Source organism: Gorilla gorilla, chromosome 6, assembly GCF_029281585.2.
Source record: "Gorilla gorilla gorilla isolate KB3781 chromosome 6, NHGRI_mGorGor1-v2.1_pri, whole genome shotgun sequence".
Lineage (NCBI taxonomy): Eukaryota > Metazoa > Chordata > Mammalia > Primates > Hominidae > Gorilla > Gorilla gorilla.
The window spans coordinates 110,400,756-110,424,886 of NC_073230.2; the positions used below are offsets into that span (position 1 = coordinate 110,400,756).

Genomic DNA, 24,131 nt, shown 5'->3' on the forward strand with positions numbered 1-24,131 from the left:
TACTGAGCTTTTATTAGGTGTCATGCCCTTCTTGGCACTGGAAATGTACAGATAAGTAAAATCTGTGTGCCCTCTGCCCTTGAGTATCTCCCTCAGGAGCACTTGTCTTAACTACTTTCACCCATCATTTTCATTTGGAAAAGCCCCAATTTTGGCTCCACAGTCATTTCCAGATTCACAGTCAAGGTGAATTCAGCTCATTTTCCACATGCAATCTGTTAGCATAGTATCTAATGTATGGTGTCACACGGACACTGAACAAATACAAAAAAAGTAAGATAAATACATAGAGGTATCTCTAACTGCAAAAATAAAGGGACATCATTCATAAACAGTTATAAGGCCTCTGTGTCCCACTAGATTGCTGATGAATTAAAGTACCCATATGTTTTAAATAACATAGTTACGGTCCCTAAATAAATATAACACTAAATATTTCAAATAAATGCTAGCTTGTCTTAATTCACTGAATCAAACTGTACTGTGTCTAAGCCTACTACATCAGATATTCAAGGAAATTCCATGTAAGGAAAGAGAACTGAGTGTGAGGCATATCACATCTTATCTTTAGTATATTTCCTCACAGAATCATTGAAAAAGAACCACTCCTTAGTCCATATGTTGGCAAAATCCATAAAAACCCAGATAGCAAATATTTGGGGTGGAGGACAGTACGGCCTCTGTTATAACTGCTTAGCTCTGCTGTTGTAGCTTGAAAGCGACCATCAGCAACATCAGCTACGTTCCAATAAAACTTTATTTACAAAAACAGGCAGCTGGTCAAATCTTGCCTGCAGGTCGTAGTTTGCTGGCCCCTGCCCTATTTTAATTCTTCCGATTGTTTTTTCATATCTTCAGCTCCTTTCAAGCTAACTTCCAACGCAGGAGAGGATTTAACTAAAACCTTTCTTCTCTGTCCTAATCATCCAACAGAGAGGCAAGACACCCCTATGTCAGAAAGCTATGCTTCATCCCTTCTTGATCATTAAGATGTGTGTTCTGCAAGTGAAGATCTGCTGCTGGTAGATCCTTTATAATTAATTATGAAATTGGACACTGGCTGTAACCCTAAATGAAAATTTTTCTTATCTTTATACCTCAAATTTCTGTGTGTGTGTGTGTGTGTGTGTGTGTGTGTGTGTGTGTGTGTTTGCCTACATTATGCTTCTGTGTACATTTCTCAACTTCATTTTCCATGTAACACAGCCATTGTCAGAGAATTATATAGAATGTAGTCAGTCATGTGTTCTATAATTAGATCAGGCTGACATGTTTAATAGTTTTAGATTTTAAGTGATTGGGAGGTTGTATATACAGGTCACAGTGGGTCAAAATAGTTTAATTTTCTTCCCATTACATTCAGTTCTATTATTTGTCATGGTCTTGTCCCCATTACATGATTTTATAGAGTTGACCAGTGTCAGTAATTAGGTGTGTGGGTGTAGCAGGCCACGCAGAAAACTGAGACAAATAAACAGATAATTCAAACTTAAAGACAATGTTAAGTAGAATATTATCCCAATATTTATTGGAAACATCCTCTTGAAAAACTTCATAAACATAACTAAAATACCTGTTATTGTATATGATGTATACATTACTTGAGATGGGGGATATCTTCCATCATCCCAAAAATCTTGTCAAATATTTTAATTGGAATACACTTATTTACATTGTTTGTTTTAATTCTGTATCTCATTTCTATTGCACTATTATTTTCACAAGGTATATATTGGTTCTGAATAGTGGCCTTCTTTATGGAAACTATAAGAATACATATGTAAACATAGAGGTTATTCATCACTTTCAGTATGTAGAGTGTTTTTGTTGGAAGAAGAAAGTCAACTAATTTCTTACCATAAAAGATTAGTAAATGTCTAGTCTAAGTTAAGTTGCTATCTCAACATTTTCAGTATATGTATTATAAATATAAAATAAAAACTGTCTAGGTTAGGATTCCATTCATAATTATAGTGATAGCATTAATATCTTAAGGAATTATATTTTTAATTGGTAATATTAATATTTAGTTAATATAACAAGCAATATCTTTTTTGTTAATATATAGTCAAGAAAATGTTGATTTATTAATGCCATTAATGATAATGAACAATGGATTCTCTGTACAGCTATCATTCTTATGTTTAATTACACACCCATTCATACAATTGGAGGTACTCTTTACAAGATATGAAAAAGATTCCACCTTCCAACCCAGTAGCAAAAAAAGCTTACGTGCATGGACACAAGAGGTCCAATTTAGCAGTTAGCACCTCTCTTCAGATAGACCAACAACTGGGAACAGAAGTTGCAGGTTGGGCTCTGTGACATCAGATTGAAATCAGTGTAATGTCTCTAGCACAGTTGCATAAACACACATTTTCCTCTCAGCCACAGACAAGCAAATAGCAATTGCAACAATCAATAGCAGAAGAGAATTTACACAGCTAGAAAATGAGAAACCTGGATTGAGCAGGCTTTGACCACTATAACTGACTTTACCCTACTATGCCACTGTTCTATCCCCTGCAAATTCAATTCTAAGATTGTAGGTTTAATATATTCAAGAACCAGAAAAGTCATAATCATGTCATGGAAATTGTTAACCTTTATTGAGTGCTTAGTATGTGCCACTAACTGGGCTCAGTGCTTAACAGTTTCTATCACATTTATAATTCTCTCTATAGTGATAATGAGCTAAATTGTCTTAAGTTTACAGATGAGGAAACCCTGGCTAAAGAAGTTAAGTAACTTATCCAGAACCACACATTATTGAGATGAGGGGCTGAAATTTGGACCCAGGCAGTTTGACTGCAGAGCCCAGACTCCAAACTCTTACCCAAAATGCCTGCTATAAATTTTGCATTTATAACCCATAATGGTCTGAACAAGGCTTTGGGACCCATCCCTGGAGAAGAATGAGGGATTCCTCAAGAACATCTCCTCCCTGGCCTCCCTGTCATACCGTTCTACAGCAGAATGCCCAACAATGTGAGGTCATGCTGCATGCAGAGCCTCATGAGACAGGCTGCTGACCCAGGCATTCTGAGCCACCACCTCCACTACCCACCACTTTGGAGTAGCCCTGGACAACATGGCCACCGAGAGCAAGATGTGAAAGAAAGGGAATCCTTATTGTTTGGACCTTAACATAGAAATGTTGGCCCTCATTTGGATTAGTAGAGGCAACACACAGCTATTTTAGAAAACAATGGGCCCTACTCAACATCTTTTTAAATTTTATCTGCTGTCTGTGTAAACAGACCAAGTCCTGATTCTATGTAGCAGCAGAAAGAACTCAGCCCAATTTTTCCTGACAGACACCAAATCCGTGATGGTGCAGCACTTAGCACTACGTATTAAGAAGTCCTAAAATTGCTAACTAGGAATGTAACTGTCACTGTTCATAAAGATAGGAAAATTTTTTAATAACAATGTGCAAAATGGAGAGTTGAACAGCTGTGACTTTTGTACAAATGTGGTTCTCTCTCCTCTTTAGTGAAATTATGTCTGCTGGGTACATTTTGGTTTTAATGGCAGTTACACAATTTGCTTAACTAGCTGCTGATCCAGAAGACACGATTTGCTGGGACAGCTTTCATGCAAAGCTGCCTTCTCTGGCAGAGACAGAGAAGCAAACCATATAACTGTAGTTAAAATGATAGTGGAGACTGGCAGATGTGATTTTCATGTAAAGGTTTTACAAGTTTTTCACGTGATGTCACACATCTGCTACTATAAAACATTATTTGTATGCAATTCCAGAAAGTATGAAAAATACTGCATAATATCTTCAATGTAACATTTAATGTAAATGGAAAATTGCATTCATTTCATGGTTAGTGGTGAGTATCCATCATGATGTAGCAAGTTGGGAAGTGGTTAGAGAGAACTTGAACTCAATATCTTATCTTAATAATGCTTCATGGCTTTGAGTAGCTTTCTAAATTTTCTAGGAAAAAGTTCCTAACTTTAAAGTTTATAAAAAGTCAGTAAACATATGAAACATTTCCAATTAGAAATAAACATAAAAGAATACCCTTTTAAAATCTCACTAAGGAAAGCTCTAAATCTTATAAACAGCATTTGCACACATCAATTTTGGCCACTTAGTGGCCAAAAGTATGGGCTGCAGAGTTGCACAGTGTGCTAGCCCTGTAGCTCGCCAGCTGTGAGATCTTGAGTAGGCAGATTATAAAGAAGGAGGAGGGAGGAGGAGGAGGAAAAGACGAGAAAGAAATGAGGAAGGGGAGGGGAGAGGAGGAACGCTTATTGTGCACTTAGTGCATGCCAAGTATTATTCTAAGTGATTTACATGTACTAGCTGATTTAATCTTTCCAGAAACTCTAGAAAGTCTGTTTTATTATCCCTATTTTATAGGTAAGGAAACTGAGCTATAGATATTTTTATAAGTACTATATAATAGAGCCAGAATTTGAACCTAAGCGGTCTTATTCCAGAGTTGGTATTTAGCACTTAACATAGGTATGTTCAGTAACTGTTCAATAAATGTTAGTAATTTTTAATCTTGTATATACCAATAATATGTAGAAAGCTTCTCCTTTTGGCATTACTTGCTTTTTCAATACTTTCATGATTACAGTATACTTCAAAAAGTGAACAATGCTAAGAGAAACTTTGATTTGGAAAGAAACATATAATCCCATGGCCAGAGTATGCCACAGTGAATAAAAACAGTGTTTCTACAGAATTATTATTATTATTATTATTATTATTATTATTATTATTATTATTTTCGAGACGGAGTCTCGGTCTGTCACCGAGGCTGGAGTGCAGTGGCGCGATCTCAGCTCACCACAAGCTCCGCCTCCCGGGTTCGGGCTATTCTCCTGACTCAGCCTCCCGAGTATCTGGGACTACAGGCACCCGCCACCGCGCCCTGCTAATTTTTTGTATTTTTAGTAGAGATGGGGTTTCACCGTGTTAGCCAGGATGGTCTCAATCTCCTGACCTCGTGATCCGCCCACCTTGATCTTCCAAAGTGCTGGGATTACAGGCGTGAGCCACCGCGCCCGGCTTCCTCAGAATTATTAACAATTCCGTAGCTGCAGAAAGTGGCTTCCAAAGGCGTTGAGCCTTCAGTCACTCATAAGGAGGTTATATTGTCATAATTATCTAGAATATGTATCATCTCATATAGCTGGGAATTTGTTATAATAATAGTAGAAATACCAATGTGTAAAGCATTATTTTAACTTCTACTTTTATTTTAACTTTTATTTTAATGTGCTTTTACATCCATCATCCCGGATGACAGGCACAACATGTACAAAGGAGAAGATCAAATCTCTAAGGAGTTAACTGAGTTTTTCTAAGGGAATATGACTGATAAGGTGGAAGCGATGCTGATGCCATTTAGAACAAAAAACAGCCTCTCAGTAGAGTAGCTATATTTTTATGTTAATAAGTTTGTTCAATTTTTATACTTTACAACATATTTTCCTCTGTTCAACAAGCATAAATCAGTAAACTCCACTTTATAGTTGAACAAAAGGAACATGGATATCAAAACAAATATTGAGTGTCCTACCTCTAACTGAACTAGAGCTAGTTTTTTTATTAACTTATTTGACCTTAACTTATGACTGGTTTAACGTTTTACATCCTTCTAGCTGACTCAGGCTGATTTCATAATTTGGGGCATCATTTCTCCTAGCCTGGATAAAACCAGGCATCAGGCCTCATGCGACATGAGTCCCTAAGATTCCCAGCAGTAAGTTAGGGGGTCTCCTAGCTCCACACACATGCTCTTAACTTTTCTGATAGTTCATAGTTGATAATTCCCACTTAACTCCCCCACCCTCTGTACTACTCACTCATGAAAACTTCAACTGGCTCTTGATTTCTTTCCTAATACTTCTTTTCAACTACCATTTTACTTTTCATGACAGAGTCCCTTAAACTTACTTACTTATTTACTTATTTATTGAAACAGAGTCTCGCTCTGTCTCCCAGGCTGGAGTACAGTGGTGCAATCTCGGCTTACTGCAACCTCTGCCTCCCAGGTTCAAGCGATTCTCGTGCCTCAGCCTCCCGAGTAGCTGGGATTACAGGTGTGCGCTACCACACTCGGCTAATTTTTGTATTTTTAGTAGAGGTGGGGCTTCACCATGTTGGCCAGGCTGGTCTCAAACTCCTGACCTCAAGTGATCCACCCGCCTCAGCCTCCCAAAGTGCTAGGATTACAGACATGAGCCACCGAACCCAGCCCCCTCAAATGTTTTTATACCACGATCCTTTCACATGAAAAGAAGTCTCCCGTCCAGTCTCTCTTCTCACCACTACCATCCAGGCAAGATCTGGAGGTGCTTCATCTCCCTGTTTCTGAAGTTAGAGGTCGTTTTTCCTGCTGTGAGACACTCCACCATTGCTGGCTCATTCTAACAGAATTGACATTTGCTCTCTATCCTAGTCATACTCCCCCACCCTTAAACTGAAGGGATGAAAACTTGACTCTGTAATTAAATACACTTTTATTAGCGACTCTTACATCTTATCAACAACCTTACTTAACAAATCTTCTGGTTCCACATAGAGAATGTTTTAGGCACCCAGAAGTTTAAATTGGTTTGATTGCAGATGGACTTTTACAAATAACAATGAATTATTCACCTTGACGTCAGTTATGTATATAAATGTTATTTTTTACAAACAATTTTTATAACTCTAAAACATTATTTTCTTTGTCCTAAAGCCAATAATAAAAAACAAAGGAACCATTCCTCTCACACCAACATTTCTTTGAGAATATATTTGTAAATAAAGATAACTGCAACATAAACACATTTTGTTGGGGGGAAGGGGGTTGTGTTTGTCTTCAAGCTTTTTTTTTTTTTTTTGAGAAGGAGTCTCACTCTGTCGCCCAGGCTGGAGTGCAGTGGCATGATCTTGGCTCACTGCAACCTCCGCCTCCCGGTTTCAAGCAGTTCTCTGCCTCAGTCTCCCAAGTAGCTGGGATTACAGGCACCTGCCACCACACCCGGCTAATTTTTGTATTTTTAGTAGAAACGGGGTTTCACCATCTTGGCCGGGCTGGTCTTGAACTCCTGACCTTGTGATCCACCCGCCTCGGCCTCCCAAAGTGCTAGGATTACAGGAGTGAGCCACCACGCCTGGCCCAAGCATTTTTTATGAATCTAACAAATCAGGCCCTTGTTTAGGCACTTCTGGAGAGGCTAAGCATAGACAAATAGCACAATAGCACACAGGGTAGTACAGAAGCAGGGAAACTTCCTGGCAGAAGGTAACAGTGTGCAGTACACAGACCCTGACCCCTTGACGTCCCAGGAAGAGAGGGCAGGAATGCTCACAGCTGGAGACACCATGTTCTCTGCTGCCAAAGAAGGACCATGCTCCTTCCTTCTACTCCATCATTTTTATAGGACCATGAGAACTCGAGAATGGCCTTGTGAAGGCAGGGAAGACAGTCTGAACTTGGGGAATTGTTGATTAAGAGAGTTGCAGACAACTTTTGGAGCTGGATGTGAGCTGCGTGAGCAGTGCTGTCCCTCCTGCTGGAAGAGGGGACCCCTGTCCCAGGTAGCTCATTGCTAGGCAACCCAGAAAACACTGCTAGCATCTTTCATTGGACAATCCTGTTTGCCACTCACCAAGGCAGTGTTCTATGACAGGTAGATGATGATTATTCTATTATTTGTGAAACAGTTAGCTCACATAGCTTATTAGTTTTCCTCTCTCGAGATTAAACATGCTCTGCTTCTTGTGCGTGAACTGCAGATTGTCTCATGCTAACAATCTGTATCATTACATACTTTGGAATCATATCTTAGACTGAGATTAAGTTCTAAAGTTAGCACATAAAGTGAAAATGGCTGAGTCAAAATTACCCTAACATTTCCTCAAGATCCTATCCTGTTGGTGACTGGCATATTAAAACAACAGTGCCACGTTTTTTTCCTTTGGTGTTGGAAAGTAATTCTTTCTGGAATTAAAGTAGTTGGCTGGCATTTGCATCTTCTAGATCTTTAATAGATACATAACTGGGATCACATTCAGCCCAAAGGGATGCCGACAATGTCAAAGGTATGAAGGAACTTAGTCAAACTGAGGAAGTCAAACCAAAGCAGACTGATATTATTCTTTGGGCATCCTATAATTGAATAATGAAACAGAAGATGGTTTACCTTAACTGGGTAAAATGTATTACTACCTCATCCCCACACGAGAACTATAATTCATCTCTTTATCAATATGCAGGGAATGTTTTTCAAAATTCCTTTTGTGTGTCATAAATCACAATGTTAGTAATAGCTTATGTTTTTTCCATCCACAATTTTGAATTTACAGGTTAGTGCAAAATTACATTTAACCTCTCTGGCTTTTATTTGTTAAATGAATGGTTTGGATTAGGTGATTGCTAAGATCTCTTTTAACTCACTGCCACTTTATGTTAACAAGAATAAATTTGGCCTTTTTTCTGTAAGCCTCTGTATTTTCTCATTACAGGTGCTGATCAAAGAATACTTAAAATTTTTAAAGCATTTTCTTTCCATTTCTACTTTTTGTTTCGTTGGACAGTAACATATATTACCATTCTTTTATTTTAATGATTTTAACAATCCCATCATGTGAGTGTTATGGAAAGAAGGCTTCTCAGAAGGACAAATTATTATCATGGATTCTTTTTACCAAGCTGTAGAAAAAAAATATAAATATACTTGATATCCAAAGACATGAGGGCTGATATTAACATTAAAAGGGCATTTCTAAAGATAAAGGATAAGTTTATGAACAAAAAAGGTGGATAAGAACTATTTTTTTCTTTGAAAGTAATTTATTTGATTCTGATCACAAAATACAGGGAAGGAGCAAGGGCGACCCCTGCCACCGCTTGGTCACACGTCTTCCTAGTCTAAGCTTCTCTATAATATCCTTTGAATAACAGTAAGATCATGCTGTCCCTAAGCACTTTTTCATATTATAACAGCCACAGAGTATAGTACATGAGAAGGTGGGAGTTAAAAAGAGATGCCCCTTTCACAAGGCAGGACTCCCTCCAATTAATGTTCCAGGTCCCTTTTGCCAATATTAAAACCAAAGTAACTGGTTGCTCTATTGGTTTTCTAAAACTCTGTCCTGAACAAGCAGGTCATAGACAAATTATGCCTGTACAAATCTTAGAGCTGTTTAAAATAACCTTATAGAAAGGCAGTGACTAAGGCCCTTCCGTTGCCCCCAGCTTAAGTCCCAGGCTGCCTATGGCACCTATATTGCTGCCCCTGGATCCCCCACATCCCAGGGCGGTGATGCAGGAAGGGTAGGGTCCCCCATATCCCAAGGTCGCAATGGAAGAAGGGTAGGCCAGGCCAAGCATGAGGAATAAACAGTCTTTACTGGTCTCAAACAGGGAGTCCCTGGGTCTTAGGACCTCTGTGTATTTGTCATTTGTCTTCTCCACGTTCTTTTTTTTTTTTTTTTTTTTTGAGACGGAGTCTGGCTCTGTCGCCCAGGCTGGAGTGCAGTGGCGCAATCTCAGCTCACTGCAAGCTCCGCCTCCCGGGTTCATGCCATTCTCCTGCCTCCGCCTCCCGAGTAGCTGGGACTACAGGCGCCCGCCACTACGCCCGGTTAATTTTTTGTAAAAGACGGGGTTTCACCATGTTAGCCAGGATGGTCTCGATCTCCTGACCTCGTGATCCGCCCGCCTCGGCCTCCCAAAGTGCTGGGATTACAGGCGTGAGCCACCGCGCCCGGCCTTTCTCCACGTTCTTTGTGGCCTGTTTCTGCAGCCGCATGAGCTGCTTTTTCTTCCTGTAGTGCATCTTGGCCTTCTCCTTCCTCTTCTCCCCCAGGGTGGCTGTCACTACCTGGTATTTCCAGCCAACCTCGTGAGCCAGGCACCCCAAGGAGGCAAACTTTCTTGTAGGCTTCAGTCGTACAACCTAAAGGGCAGCAGGAATCACCTTGTCATAGGGCAGTGAGATCCCATAAAACATCATAAGTTGGTCCAGGGAAGCCTGGCCCCGTTTGGTTCTGCAAGGCCACCAAAAGATGCGCTGGGGGCCCAGGAATGGCGGGGCGGGGGGGCCTTGGGAAGGGTTGGTGCTCATCTGCTTGCAGAGGAAGGCCAGATACTTTAATTTGTTTCTTCAGAAATTGCCAGAAATGTTGATGCCCTCGTGGTGCTCGACCACCAGTTTCCTTCCCAGCAGAACCCACTTGGCCAAGATGGCTGCCGGGTGGCCCACAAGATGGCCTTGGCCACTGAGCACCAGGTTCTGTCTTTCTGCTGTCTTCAGCAGCCCCCTGGGGGCAAAATAGATAGCTAGATATAGATAGTTATCTCTGTCCATATATATATATATGTATATATATATATTTTTTTTTTTTGAGGCAAAGTCTCGCTCCGTCACCCAGGCTGGAATGCAGTGGCGCAATCACTGCTCACTGCAGCCTCGACTTCCCAGGATCACGCCCAGCCCAGAGATATATTTTTAACTTCTGTCAAAGCTGAACACATTTGAAAGGAAACCTGTTTTTCTTTTTTTAACAATAAAAAATGACATCATTAAACATTATTTATTACTAGTGTTTATCAGATGATTTCATATTTAATTAGATAAGATTATATTACATAAACTGAGTTAATGTATAATAAAAATGGGTGAATCATAAAAACTTTTATCATCAAATTTCACATTTAAGTTTAATACAATTAAGCCAAACTACAATTGTAAAGAAAAGAAATTCCATTCTGTGTTTGAGAAGGTTAACTGGATCTACTAAAGGCAAAAGAAAAAAAAAGGCTCTTTGTGGTGCTAATAAAATTAGTTTTGCATAAATTTAGTCTCAAACTTATCATAAGGTAACAAATCTCTGAAAGCTTATTAAGCACTACTTGTTGAGTCTGTTGTCATGTAAAGATCTTAATTCAACTTTCCACTAAGCACAACACTCAGCTATGAAGGTTGACAGGGCCTGTCCATTCTATTATTCTTAGTTCACTTTCTCCAGTTTTAATTGGGCATCAAAATAATGTGAATAATATTTTCAGATAAATAAAATGACAGGAATGATTTTCTTTTTTGCTAATGTTGCTTAGTAATTTATTTTGTGGCACTGACCTCATGTAAATTTTATCTCCAAGGGGGTCTTATTTAGTAACTATTAATCAACCCAGAGAAAAGAATATTAATAGCTACCATTATTAAGCACTTGGTATGTATTAGGCATTTTGTAAAACTCATTTAATCACCATCACAATGCTTAATGGGAGATACTATTACTGCTGTTTTACAAACAGAGAAAATGAAACTTAAAGAAGCCAGGCCATCAAGCTAGTAGGTGATAAAAATATTGTTGCAGCCCAGGACAAGAATTAAGAGACTTCACACTGTCCATATTTAAGTTGCACTTGACTCCCAGGCCCTGAATATTCCAAGAATGTCAAAATCAAATTTATACAGTGCTTCGTCTTTAAACATTTTCTATATTTTATCTTGTTTGCTCCTCAAAACAGTCCTATGAAATGAGTAGAATATTTACTGATGAGGCAGTTGCAGTTCAGAAACATTAGGGGAATTTCTCAAAGATAGTGAGTGGTAGACAAAATCTTCAATTGTAGCTTAAACCCAAAATGCTGGTTTGGTCTGAAAGATGGAAGAGAAGGACCACTCAGACTCATTGGAAGTGGCTTTCACTTTGGTGTATCTCAGTGAGATTGAGGATACCAAGAGTCAAGTGGCACCTCCTTGCCTTTGTTGGTGTCCAAGGTTTGGTGGTGAATATAGCACAGGTAGGGTGAGAAGCGCACCCCTTTCAGGTGACTTTTATGTGGGTATTTGGGAAGAGTTCCCACCAGCACTCAAGTTTCCACCCTGTTACATAAAAAATTCCTTGCTAAGTAACATGTTTCCATGTCCTTTTATAAAATCTTTCAATTGACAAATAGTAAGTATACATATTCATGGAGTATATAGTGATGTTTTGATATTTATAAAGTATAGTGATCAGATGAGGGTACTTAGCATATCCATCATCTCATTTATAATTTATTTGTGTTGGGAACATTCAATATCCTCCGTCTAGCTGTTTGAGACTACATATTATTGTAAATTATAGTCATGCTGCAGTGGTGTAGAACACCAGAACTTACTCCTCCTATCTAGCTGTAAGTCTATATCCTTTAACAACTCCCTCCATTTCTTCTTAGATCACTGGCCCTCAGAAGAACTGAACCTGGCCTACAACATGCAGCATTCTTTTATAAGTTTGAGACGAAACATACATAGTTTTGTTATTGTTGACTACCTCCATTCTCCCTCACATAGAACTGTAATCTTATTCATGAATATTAGCACAGAATCACCTTATTATCATTATCATAATTGCCAGAGACATGACCCACACTCAACTTCCAGAGTCGGTTAGGGCAAAGAGTTCAAGAAATTGATGTTAGGACTTGCCCTAAGGGAAGCTGAAAGACAACCCTTGGAACAGATCCTTCTGGTTTGAAAGCAATGTTACACAAAGCCCGGTCTCCTGACTCCTCATTCATGCCCTCATTACCATTTCATTTCTCACTTTCTCCAGTATGTAAAACGCAAACACACACACACATTTTCTGGTAAAACATGTTCAGTCACTGTTTCTATGCATGTGATCACTGAGTTCTTTAAAAAATATATTTAATATATCTGTATTTTCACATTTTTGTCTTCAGAAAGTAAGCAGGTAATTCACAATGTTTTTAAAGTTTCCAATTTCATAATGAAAACTGATAAAAAGAAATTGAGAATCACCTGGCTGAAGTGTATTGCAGATTACCAGACATAGCCCATGTCTGTACATACATAAGTAATTTCACCATAAAAGTTAAGTGTATATTTGAAGCAGAATCACATAACTCAGTGTTCTTGGATGTTGGCACTACACGGAGCTAGGCTTTGTTTGTGCATCTGCCGCTTAATGTAAGATCTGCAGAAAATGTTTTACCCTCTAGGAAGAGCAAGTGAATTAAAAGCATGCAACCTATTTCACTGAGGGTCAGCATATAGTATTCGCTCGGTGAATATTAGCTCCCATCCCACTCTGCCATCCACTATCTTCCGTTTAGTCTCCTTTGTTTTTTTTACAAGGCTGACATTCATTCTTCATGCAACTGTTTCTTTCAGCAAACTGTGGCATCTATTAAACAGAATTTAAATCTGAATTGGAATTAACTTTAAAAGTGCACAAATGGAATTTTCTTCAGAAATATCCAACATCACACCTTTCCTGTTCTTTATTAAGAGCTTCAGAATGAAAAACACAAACTCAGCCCACTGTGGGGATATAAATCTGTATTATGGAAAAGAACAAACAAGTTATTTGAAAATACATCCCCCATTACAGTTACATGAATCTATCATCTTATTTGTGCAAAGCTTTGATCTTCTAGTAATGGCATAATTTTAGACATAGTATGTTAATTATATAAAACTCTGTCACAATACCTATCCCCAATAAACCAATCTATTAAAAACAACACTGAAGCAACTTATTGCCACCTTTCTCTGTTCTTGGGGCTGCTGAACCTTTATCCTCTATTCCTACTTTTTCTCCATACCTCTTCTATCTTCCCAGAGTCCTTACCTAACAGAATTGTAGCCTCCTGCTCACTCCTAGACCTTGCAGTCACATTTAGTGGCAAGGTATTGAAAGATTCTATGCAGATTCTAGGTATCCAGCAATATATCCTTTTCTCCCTAAAACTCGTCAAAAGTATTTTTTTCTTAATTTTTTGTGTTTTCTAATCCCTCTTGCATCACATTTTAGCATATAAAAGCAATTGCTATATATTTGATTTCCTCCTGCTCTATGTGGTCATAAAGACTCAGTAGTCAAGAATAATACTTTTTCAATATTTTTCTCATCTCTGAATATTGGTCTTGGAAACCTGGAATTTGGGTATTATATGGAATTGGAGTTATTTTCATGGCCTGGTGACTTTCATAATGTGCCACAGCCTTGTCCCCAGTCTTGTCAATTTCCCCTCACTAGCATTCTTCTCCTGATTCCCTCCTTCCTGGATAATCCCAGACATCAGTGATGTTGCCTTTGCCATTGCCCGGTATTCTGAGTGTCCTTGGTAATTCTCTGACTCTCCTTAGAGTCAAGCTCCAAAGGATTCCTGTATCCATGGCTGTGTATGCTTACCATTATGTATGAATGTGTATTTTTGGAGTTCAATTAAGTTATATTGTGACTGCACATTTTAGCAACTCATAAGTAATTTATTAAGAAATAGCAATCCAGTTCAACATAGAGTATGTTACAAGTCAGACTATTCTCACCCTTCCTTGTACACAGAAATGGCTATTTCCCTGGATGACTTTTTCATACGCATGGAACATCTCTAATTCAACCTTATACCCTAGGTGAAAACAATACCTAGGACACTGAAGGTAGCCAGGAAATGATGCAGAAATGCTTGGGAATTCTAGGGAGAACCACAGCTTTCCTACTTGGTTGATGTGTGGTGAAGCTCATCTTATAATGCTCCCAAGTTCGGGAATAAGATACCTCATCCAAGATGGAGACTTTAAAAGCTGCAGTTCCATTAGACTAAGGTCACAATGGAAGTAGGGAGATCTTCAGACTAAACAAAACTCCATACCATGACTCAGAACTGTCCTTCCAGTCTTGTAGCTTCCATCCGCTCCCCTACGCCTCTTGCTCCCACATTGCCACCCATACACAACCACATGCATGTCTGTGTGCACTAGCCTTGTACTCTAGGTAGGCAGAATTGAATATTACTGAGCACCTCTATATCTACTACTCTCTTCCTAAAATGCCCCCTTCTCCAACCAGCAAAATACTTTCATCCTTCTACAGTCTGTTTACATGTCTCTTCCTTTGTGAAGCTTTCCCTGAGCCATCAGACTAAGTTGTCTTTTCTCCCTCTGAGTATTTACGTCATGCATACAAATTTCAGCAGTTTTTGCCTTGTGTTATATTTTCCTGACCGCTTCTAGAATGAGTAACTCATCTTAACTTATGCAGGACTATCCCTGTTTGAAAACTGAAAGCCCCACATCCCAGGCAACTCGTTAGTCCCAGGCAAACTGAAATGGTTGGTCATCCAACTTGTGTGTCTCCCCTACTGGAGTATGAGCCTCCTGAGGGAAAGGATTTTGTCATGTTCACCTTTGTGTCCTTAGTGCCCAGAATACTGAGGAATCAATGGAATTATATATGAGACGTAAAGGACTTAAACTACTTAGTCAGATTGTCAGACACCAGTAGAAGAGGACTTATTAGTCTTGTCTCTAATACAGAAAGATCTTGAAATAGTGTAGTCTTTTAGTTTTCCTTTGGCTAAATCCTATTCTATGAACTTATAATTCACTACTTTCACTCAATCTAGAAGCAAAAGGTTAGAAATACCTTTGATAACAATGATCTCCTCCTGCACTCAGCAATAACATTTTAGAGAGATACTTTATGGGAGTGAAAAGGGATCGATAGAAAACAACATTTTTTAATGCATGCCTAGTGGCTCTGAATTTTTTGAAATTGAATCTATGTACTTTGTAGGTCCTGGGTATTTCATGACATGATTGACGGTGCACACGGCCATCTCTGCTAGGAGTTAGTTCGAAGTTTTCCATGGAATTAGTGAAGAGTAATGGCTTAGTGATGAATCTTCCTTTATATATAAAATACACATTACAGGTTAATGTCTTAACTAAATAACTAGCATTACCACCGAGGGAGGGAAGAGATCTCATGTATGTGAAAATTTGCATTTTGAGAAGCTCAACCTAGTGTGGAGTAGAGGACAGACTCAGCTGTAAGAGTTTCAGTGCCAATATGTGGATATTCTTCTCAGTTGGCCATGATTCCACCTCCCAGCTGGATACTATATCCCCAACATAGACACCCTCATGTCCAGGAAGAGCAGGAGAAATTAACATGTGAATGACTCAATCTTCCCATTCACATTCACAAAGCAAACTGACATTTCCCCAGGTACAGTAGGGAATAATGAATGGATGTTTATAGAAGGAAAATTATCACTTAAGTGTTAGAATTGGGAAGAAATCTTTCAAGAGGCAGGATTCAATTATTCTGTTTTTAAAAAATGTTCCAAGTAAAATAGATTCCATTTTTCCATTTATTCAAAGCTCATATTTTATAATAACATATTTAAAACATTAGGCTTTAATCTAGTACTTGTAAAATTCAGCATTTCAAAGCCCTGTAAGGCACACATTGCATTATGTAACATTGTTTTGCATCATAATTCTTTTTTGTCCCTGTTTTCTCTCCCCTGCTAGACTATGTGCCTGATTCATCTTTGTCCCTCCCCTACCAACCATAGTGTCTAGTCAAGAGACTTTGGGAAGTAAATATGCGATGAATGATGATAGTTAGCATTGACTGAGTACTTACATCCAGGCACTCTTCTCAAGTAGTTTACCCATTTTAACACATTTAATGTGCACAACAACTCTGTAAGGTGAATATTATTTTTATCTGACTTTACAGGTGAAAAATTCTGAAGCACAAAAAAAGGGTAAATGATGTGCTCACGGTTACATACCTAGGATGTGCAGGGGCTTGGATGTGAGCATCATGACTACAGAGACTAAGCTCATAATTATACCATCCTGTCTTCTTTGAAAAGGGTTGGCTCCAGAAGATCCTTCTAGGGTTATTTTCCTCCCATAGTTTCCAAAGCATGAAGTTGTTTTTATTCCATTTATTCAAACATGACAGTAGAGAAAAAATTATGAAGTCTTCTCAAGGCTCATATTAAAATGAATAAAATATAGTCAGGGAGGGTGCAATGTCTGTGTTTGCCTGCTAGTTCAGCTGTAGTCTAGGGGTTCAGATGGGAGGTGGTAACAGTGCAGAGATGGGGAATTGGAATTGGGGTTAGAGAAAGCCTAGGGATTCCAAGCAATGATGAAATCCACACTAGGTTCATTCAGGAAGCCCAAAAGAAGCCAGTTTGCATTGTCATCCTGAGCCACGCCAAGCCCCAAGCCAGTCCTCTCACTCCCTCTCTCAATGCTGAGTTGCTGCTTCTCTAATGCTCCCACATTTCATCCCTAATATAGTGCTTTTCCTTATTCACACTTTTCTGTTGTAACCCAAGCTGAGACTACAGATACTTGTGCCACCATGCCTGGCTAAATTTTATACTTTTAGTAGAGACGGGATTTTGCCATATTGCCCAGGCTAGTTTCAAACTCCTATGCTCAGGCAATCTGCCCACCTAAGCCTCCCAAAGTGCTGGGGTTACAGAAATGGGTCACCATTCCCCGCCCACAATGTGTATTTTACAGGAGAGTGAAGCTAGAAAACAGTGAGATATATCCTCTTTCCTGCTGGCCTTGCTCCATTCATGTATTTATTCAGTAAATATTTGAGCACTATGTACCTCATGTCTTGGATAATTAGCACAGACACCTTAGATACCTTGGAAACATTTTATCTGTGACACAGTCTCCACTTAAAAGCTGCTCCCTTCTCCCTTCCACATTGATTATTTCTAAATGTTAACTAAAGTCAAGATAACGGGATAGTAACCTGCAGGTGCAAAGGTGTCATCCAGGACTATGCACTAAAAGAGCCTGTCTCCAAAAACCCCAGGAGAAGCAAGGTGGGTTGTGAACAGGCTGAGATATAGATATACAGGGAGCATTGATGGTGAGGGTGGGGGATGGCTTTGATAACCTTCAGCCTACCTGTCCTGTGCATACTGATGGGTTCAGTATTTAAGACTTTCCTCCTAATTCCTCCCTTCCCTCTCCACAATGAAGAAAATGGCAGGCAAACAGGACCTGGACTGGGGACCACCTTTGGCAGCATGGCCTCTAATCAGCTGCAAATATTTCCTTCCCTCAGTGCTTGTCTGAAACTTCTGAGGGCAGAAGTCCTCTTCAGGAGCAAAGTTGCATTTGCTAATCCTCCCTGAGGCCACATATAGAAAAAGAGGCTTCTGCATAAATCTTATCAGGCAAGATACTCCTTATGCAACACCTCTTCACACATTCTCAGCTTCTAACTCAGGGGATCACAGCCCTAGCTGCACACTAGAGACACCTGGGAAGCTTTCTTTCACCTGAAAAATGCCATTGCCTGTGGATCTCATTCTGAAATTATGAATCAGTTGATTTAGGGTAGCCCTGAGTCTTCTGTTTTCTGTTTGTTTTTGAAGCTCTCTGGTGCATCTGGAATTTCAAAGCACTGCCACATAGGAACTTACTCTAAGTTTCCATTCCATGGTGAGAGGAGAGAGTCAGACTGCAGATAAGTGAATGTAAAGACAAAGAGATCAGGCAACAGAATCTCATCCTTAAATATCCTGAGTCCTTTGCCACTTTTAATTTGGAAGCATCTCTCATCAGTAGTCTTTCCTTTCTGTAAAGAGAAAACGGAATCTTTAAGATATACCCACTTCAGAATATGACTCTTACGCTTTTAGCTTTTAATAGCTCAAGATTCTCTTAGCAAAATATGACAATAGACTAGATATAATTAAATAGCAAGAACTCTTGGTAGCTTCCCAGCTTCTTGTTCTGTATGGAAGCTAGATGAAATAGCTAGTACTTACCTCACAGAGCCTAAACAATGAGAACGATGGCATTTGTCATTCACATCTTTTTGTACACATTGTAAGACCCCCAAATCTTTGCTGAAAGAACTTGAAACTATTCATTTTGGAAGCATAAGGAAGACAAGTTTCTATTCAGCTACAATCACATTTCTTTGTGATAAGTCTTTTAGAGCTTGTGAGCATTTTAAGTTTCAAATGAATGACTTCATTTGTGACAATGGAAATTTCTGTAGCAATTAGCTTATGGTGCTAGAGCCATATCCTGCTTTTGCTGTCTGTGGGGTCCAAGGCATGCGAAACTAGCTCATTGGTATTCTCATTCTCTGTGAACTCTAGAAACTCATTTTGATGGTAAATGGAATATTTTCAACATAGTGACCATAAAGCAGGTGGCTGCACATTAACTTTTCTAAGAAAATAATTACATGCAGGTGGCAAGTTGGAGGAACTGGGTTGTATGCATAACTGCATCCCAGAAAGTTTTCATAATTTCTAAGGATAAAGTTATGCATATGACGAACAATGACCTAGCAAAACGGATATAGAACAGATAGGAAACAAGAAAAGTTGATATCCTAGGACATTTCAAAGCTGTTTCTTGGTTTCGTAAAGTTATTGACATATGTTTGAAAATAAATGTTTTAAAACACACACTCATCATTTAGTCATTTAACAAGAAAAGCTATTTTCCATTCACTGTATTAGATGCTCAATACAGAAAGATAAATAACACATGTATCCTGTATATAGAAGTACACAATCTAGGGAAGGAAATCAGCATGAAAATTAATCATTAAAACACATTTTAATAAAGTTAGTATAGCCTGTGAAATTCATTATTGTAAAATTATCATTTAGGATGCTGTATACTACGTCACAGAAATCTCTTTATTCAAAATTTGGAAAGGAATGTCAGTAAGACTTAGGAATACTATGTCCTTCTAAACAACTGGCTTCGGGGCATCTTAAATACTCTGAATAGTATAATTGGTTTCTCTCTCCTGTTGAATTAGCAGCTTAAAAGCTGAAAGCTAATTTGCAACAAAACTCTAGTAAATAAATAGGAACCTATCTTATCAATTCTATTGATCTCCCACCTTGATTCAACTAACTTCAACCTAATTTTGTTTACTTTTGTTATTGTTGTCCTCAAATCTTCTTAATGATGGAGTATAAGAAAATAAGTGAATATTGACTATAGTGAATAATAACTTAATTGTATATTTTTAAATAACTTAAAGAATGTAATTGGATTATTTGTTACTTAAAGGATAAATGCTTCAGTGGATGGATTTTTTTTAAGTGAATAAACTGCAATGAGAGAAGTCTGTTCAAAGTCTTCTGAGAACCCAAGGTGGAAGAATATCACACAGGCAGGGAATGTGGCTGGGAGGAGTGAGGGAAGGAGACACAGGAGAGATAGGAAAAACATCCTTAGAATAATGGCAATAACCACTGCAACACTTCAATAATAGTAATAGGAAATAACTGTACCTCAAAAAAATAACAACCATACCTTCATTGTTGGGTTCTCCCTGGGTATCTAAGGGAGATACAAACATTGTAAACATTGTAAACAATTCTCTTATCCTCACAGCAACCCGTGATGTAGCTATTAATGTCCCCATTTTACAGATAAAGATATTGAAGCTTAGAGAGTTAGAAATTTGCCCAAGATGCCACCTGAAACCCAGGTTGTCTTGCTTCAAGTGCTGCACCATGTACATACTGAATCTCTCGTGGAAAGATAAGAGGTCTGATAGAGGGTCACTGATCAAAGTAGCTCCAAGTATGTTCAACGTAGAGGGCACATGTGGTGATGCAGCCAAAGGTGAAGCTACAGAAATGAGTGAGGGCAAAATCAGGAAGAGTATATGTTTAATAGGAAGGTTTCAAAGGATTTTGGTAAGGAAGTTATGTAACAATGGAGAAACGGGAAAACAGGCATCAAACTCTGGTCCTTCCAAAACAGGGTGGCAGTGTTAGAGTTTACAGCTCACATGCTTTACAGGCACAGATATTATTAGTTCACTGTGCACCACAGTCATGATGCACAAGGCCTTGGTGCACAAGAGCATTACAATAACATTTTATTTCCAGTGGGAAAATAATTTTACATAGATGGTTGTACTTTGAACCTCTTACAAATGAGTTTCATTAACAAAGAGCACTGTTAGAAGCACTCCCTTCCTAAACAGCACCAAAGGCAGTTAGAGCAAGGTCCCAGTGCTTCTGAAGTTCCCCAATAAAGCCTTTCTTATGGATGAAAAATGATGACAGTAATGGTGGTGATTAAGATGATGATACAAGCTGCTGCTAATTATTGAGCATGTCTGTACTCAAAACCATGTGCTAATATTCATTATTTCACTTAATCCTCACAACCAGCCCAAGAAGGAGGCATTACGCTGCTATTACAGATTAAGACACTAAGACTCAGTTTCAATAACTCAACCAAGGTCACACAGCTAGTCAAGTGGTAGAGCTGGAATTTGAATACAGGAGTGATTAACTGCAGAGCCTGTGGGGCAGGCAGCTACCTTACCCTGTCTCCTGTGAGGAAAGAATTAGATCTTACGGCTGACTTACCATGTTTCTGGGAACTGCTTTGAAATGATCTGATTCATAGTATTGGAAATTAGTTGTTGAGATGTTGCTGCTTCTGTCTCCTTTCCTTTCTGAAGCTGTAAGTGGTTTGTGTTGGAGATGTGCAGGGTGTATACACACAATAAGTGTGTGTGCACATGCCAATGTGAAATTGTATATCCAAAAGAAAAAAGTGTGCAGAGATTCAGTTTAGAAATAAACCCGGCCAAGTCCAGCCTTTCCACTTACGAGACATGTGATTTAGAGCAAATAATCCGATCTCTCCACGCGTCAGTCTCATTGCCTTTAAAAGGTGAATAATTAGAATGCAAGTCTGGGTTGTTATGAAACTTCACTGAGGAAAACTATATATAGTAACTGGCCAAGAGTTAAGTACTCAGTATTTGTCAGTTTCTCTTCCATTCCTTCTCTCCTCTTCATGCTTGCCTGCCATAATTCTATGTATCAATGTATATGCCAGCCCTCTCATGGGATGTTTATATCCTAGAGAAAGAGCAGCATAGGCCCACCACTAAAAGCAGAATTGCTGGTTTCTACTCTCCCTACAGATAAGGAACTCTGCATTTCAAACAGCCTGCTATACAGGAATTCACAGTTTGCTTGGACTATAAGCTCTCAGTTTAGCTGGGCCACAGTTGCTTCAAGCCACTCTGCGTCTGATACCTACAAGTTTGCCCTCTCACCATGTAGAATATGAATTCTCTACTTTTGATTGATATCAGCATCAACTGTCCTACATATGTATTCTGTAACTTCTGCAAACTCTTTCTCCTGGATCCCAGTCTCTCAATCCAGGACCAGCTCTAAAAAGTGCAGACTCTGGTTGCTATACTCTATCAATGAATTTACCTCACATTTATCCTGTTGGATATGGGGACTTTGCAAAGCTCAGGTGATGCTCTTTTCTTCAATACCATTCAGTATAAATTTCATTTCTTGACCACTTAGTTTCATGCATATTAAACTCATCTCAAATGAACACAGTAGACCAGAAAGCAAGTGCACATTCTAGTTCTTTTGGCTGAATTATGCATAATGTAAATAGAATAACAGAGAGCCTTTGAAAACTCAGCACTTGTCACAGAAATGTGTGTTGTACACAGGCCAGCCCAGTCAGGAGCCTGACCGCGTGCTGGGTGAGGCACTTGACTGTAATCAGATAAGGTGGCCTTTAATCACCTGCTCTCTATAGAGCCATACATATGGTCTTTTAAATGACTTTGCCCCACTGTTATCCTAATTTGAAATTTTCTTTTTTAGCCACATAAATAGAAGAACACAGTTTGAAAATCCTGTCCTGGAAGCAAAAAGGAAGCTACAGCAACATAACATGCCCCACACAGAACTTGGAACAAAGCCCCTGCAGGCCCCAGGTTTCCGAGGTATGATACCTGTCAGCATGTGATGTTTCAAAGGGAAAATTGTCAAACTGCCTGCTCTTCCAAATATGTCTGTAGCTTGGACCATTTTGAAAAATTGATTTGCTTTCTCCAGACCTTCCTATTAGCTTTAGCTGGATGTTTGCATTCTCTCTACACTAATGCCTTTAGCAACCGCAGATGAAGTTACAGCCACAGGCAGTACTTTATAGGAATGTACGGCATGTCACCACGTGGAGATTAATGGATTTTTATAGTGGCACTGTAAACTGAGAGATTCATAGAGACTCATAAGTTTGTCCTTAAAAGACCAAGCACAAGAATGAGGCTTGTTCTCCTTTGTGACAGTAGACAGCTCCTCATGGACATTACCTAGGCCCAAATCCATCCGCCCCCGTGCTGCCCCGGAGAGGTCGCGCAGCGTGAATGACTTGTCTTACTATCAGCGCGACCCAGCAGGGAGGCTGTTCGGTATGTCCCAGGGCTGCTTGCGGGACCTGACTACACCTGGGAGCCACGTAGTGGGATGAGTTGCTGCACAAACTTTTCACAGCTAGTGAGCTTCTAAATAAAAGCACAAAACAGCCTTTAGAGTCGGGAGGCCTAGGCTTGCCTGCTGGTAGTTTTCACGCCATCTACTGCAGCATAATTAAATGAATGTAAAGGTCTCCTGATGAACTTATCTCCAGCTATAAACATTAATTTGATAAAGAAAACATAGGAGAAAGGATTATATGTGGTTTTTATTTATGTTTTAAAGAACCTCTGTTTTTAATAAAGATACATGTGATATGTAAGCGGACAGAAAAAGCAGAAGTCTAATAGAATGACTCATTATTTTAGAGTTTATTTCTTGTCACCCAAAATGTAACAACAAAGATATCATGCAGAATACTTAACTGAGTTACCATATACAATTTGGCTGTTAAAAATATTAAATCAGACCACCTAAATATAACACATTTTAAAAGAATCATATAAAATATTTATCTGTGATGGAATTTAAAGCAGATATTAATTCCGTTTCCTAGTATGACTATTATTTTTTAAAACACTTACTATACTTAGGAATATATTTATTACAGATCATAGCTGGAAAAGCATATTATATAACAAATTAGCAGGTAAATCTATGCAGTGCCTATTCAGATTATTCGGGCATATGATTTGAATCTATCAACATATTGTGACAAAATGTGTTACCTTTACATTCATAATTATATCTAAAAACATTGGCTTGCCTTTTGCTCACATTTTAGAGTATACTAAACACTATCGGAGCCAATAGCAGTTTATTTATCTGGTTATCTTTATAGTATCTCACAATAGAGCAGTGTAAACAAAAGTCAGTCCCACATACAGGTACTCTTTCTAAGCAATCTGGACCTTTGAGTATGTGATCACATTCCACTGTTTCTCTGTTTGTGATACTGCACATGCTGAAATGTTGTGCTCTTATTCACTTAAAAAAAAAATCACAAGTCCATGTCCATTTCATTTCTCTACCCTTATTTCTTCAAGGCTTAGTTTAGGATCGGCCATTGACACATAC

General features: G+C 38.9%; 1 protein-coding gene and 1 pseudogene across 13 annotated transcripts in view; one reads left to right on the forward strand and one right to left on the reverse strand.

Annotated features, from left to right (window-relative positions):
* Nucleotides 1–24,131, forward strand: part of MAGI2 (membrane associated guanylate kinase, WW and PDZ domain containing 2) — a 1,444,461-nt gene that overhangs the window by 1,093,451 nt on the left and 326,879 nt on the right. For 7 of the 13 annotated variants that reach the window (XM_055347904.2, XM_055347910.2, XM_055347907.2 and 4 more), the window contains 2 exons: nucleotides 22,461–22,582; nucleotides 22,928–23,050. In XM_055347904.2, the coding sequence (XP_055203879.1) occupies nucleotides 22,461–22,582; nucleotides 22,928–23,050 (245 nt within the window). The remainder of the gene's footprint in view (nucleotides 1–22,460; nucleotides 22,583–22,927; nucleotides 23,051–24,131) is intronic. The other 6 variants (XM_055347909.2, XM_031012777.3, XM_063708679.1 and 3 more) reach the window with 2 other exon arrangements.
* Nucleotides 8,035–15,605, reverse strand: LOC101151935 (large ribosomal subunit protein uL13-like; annotated as a pseudogene).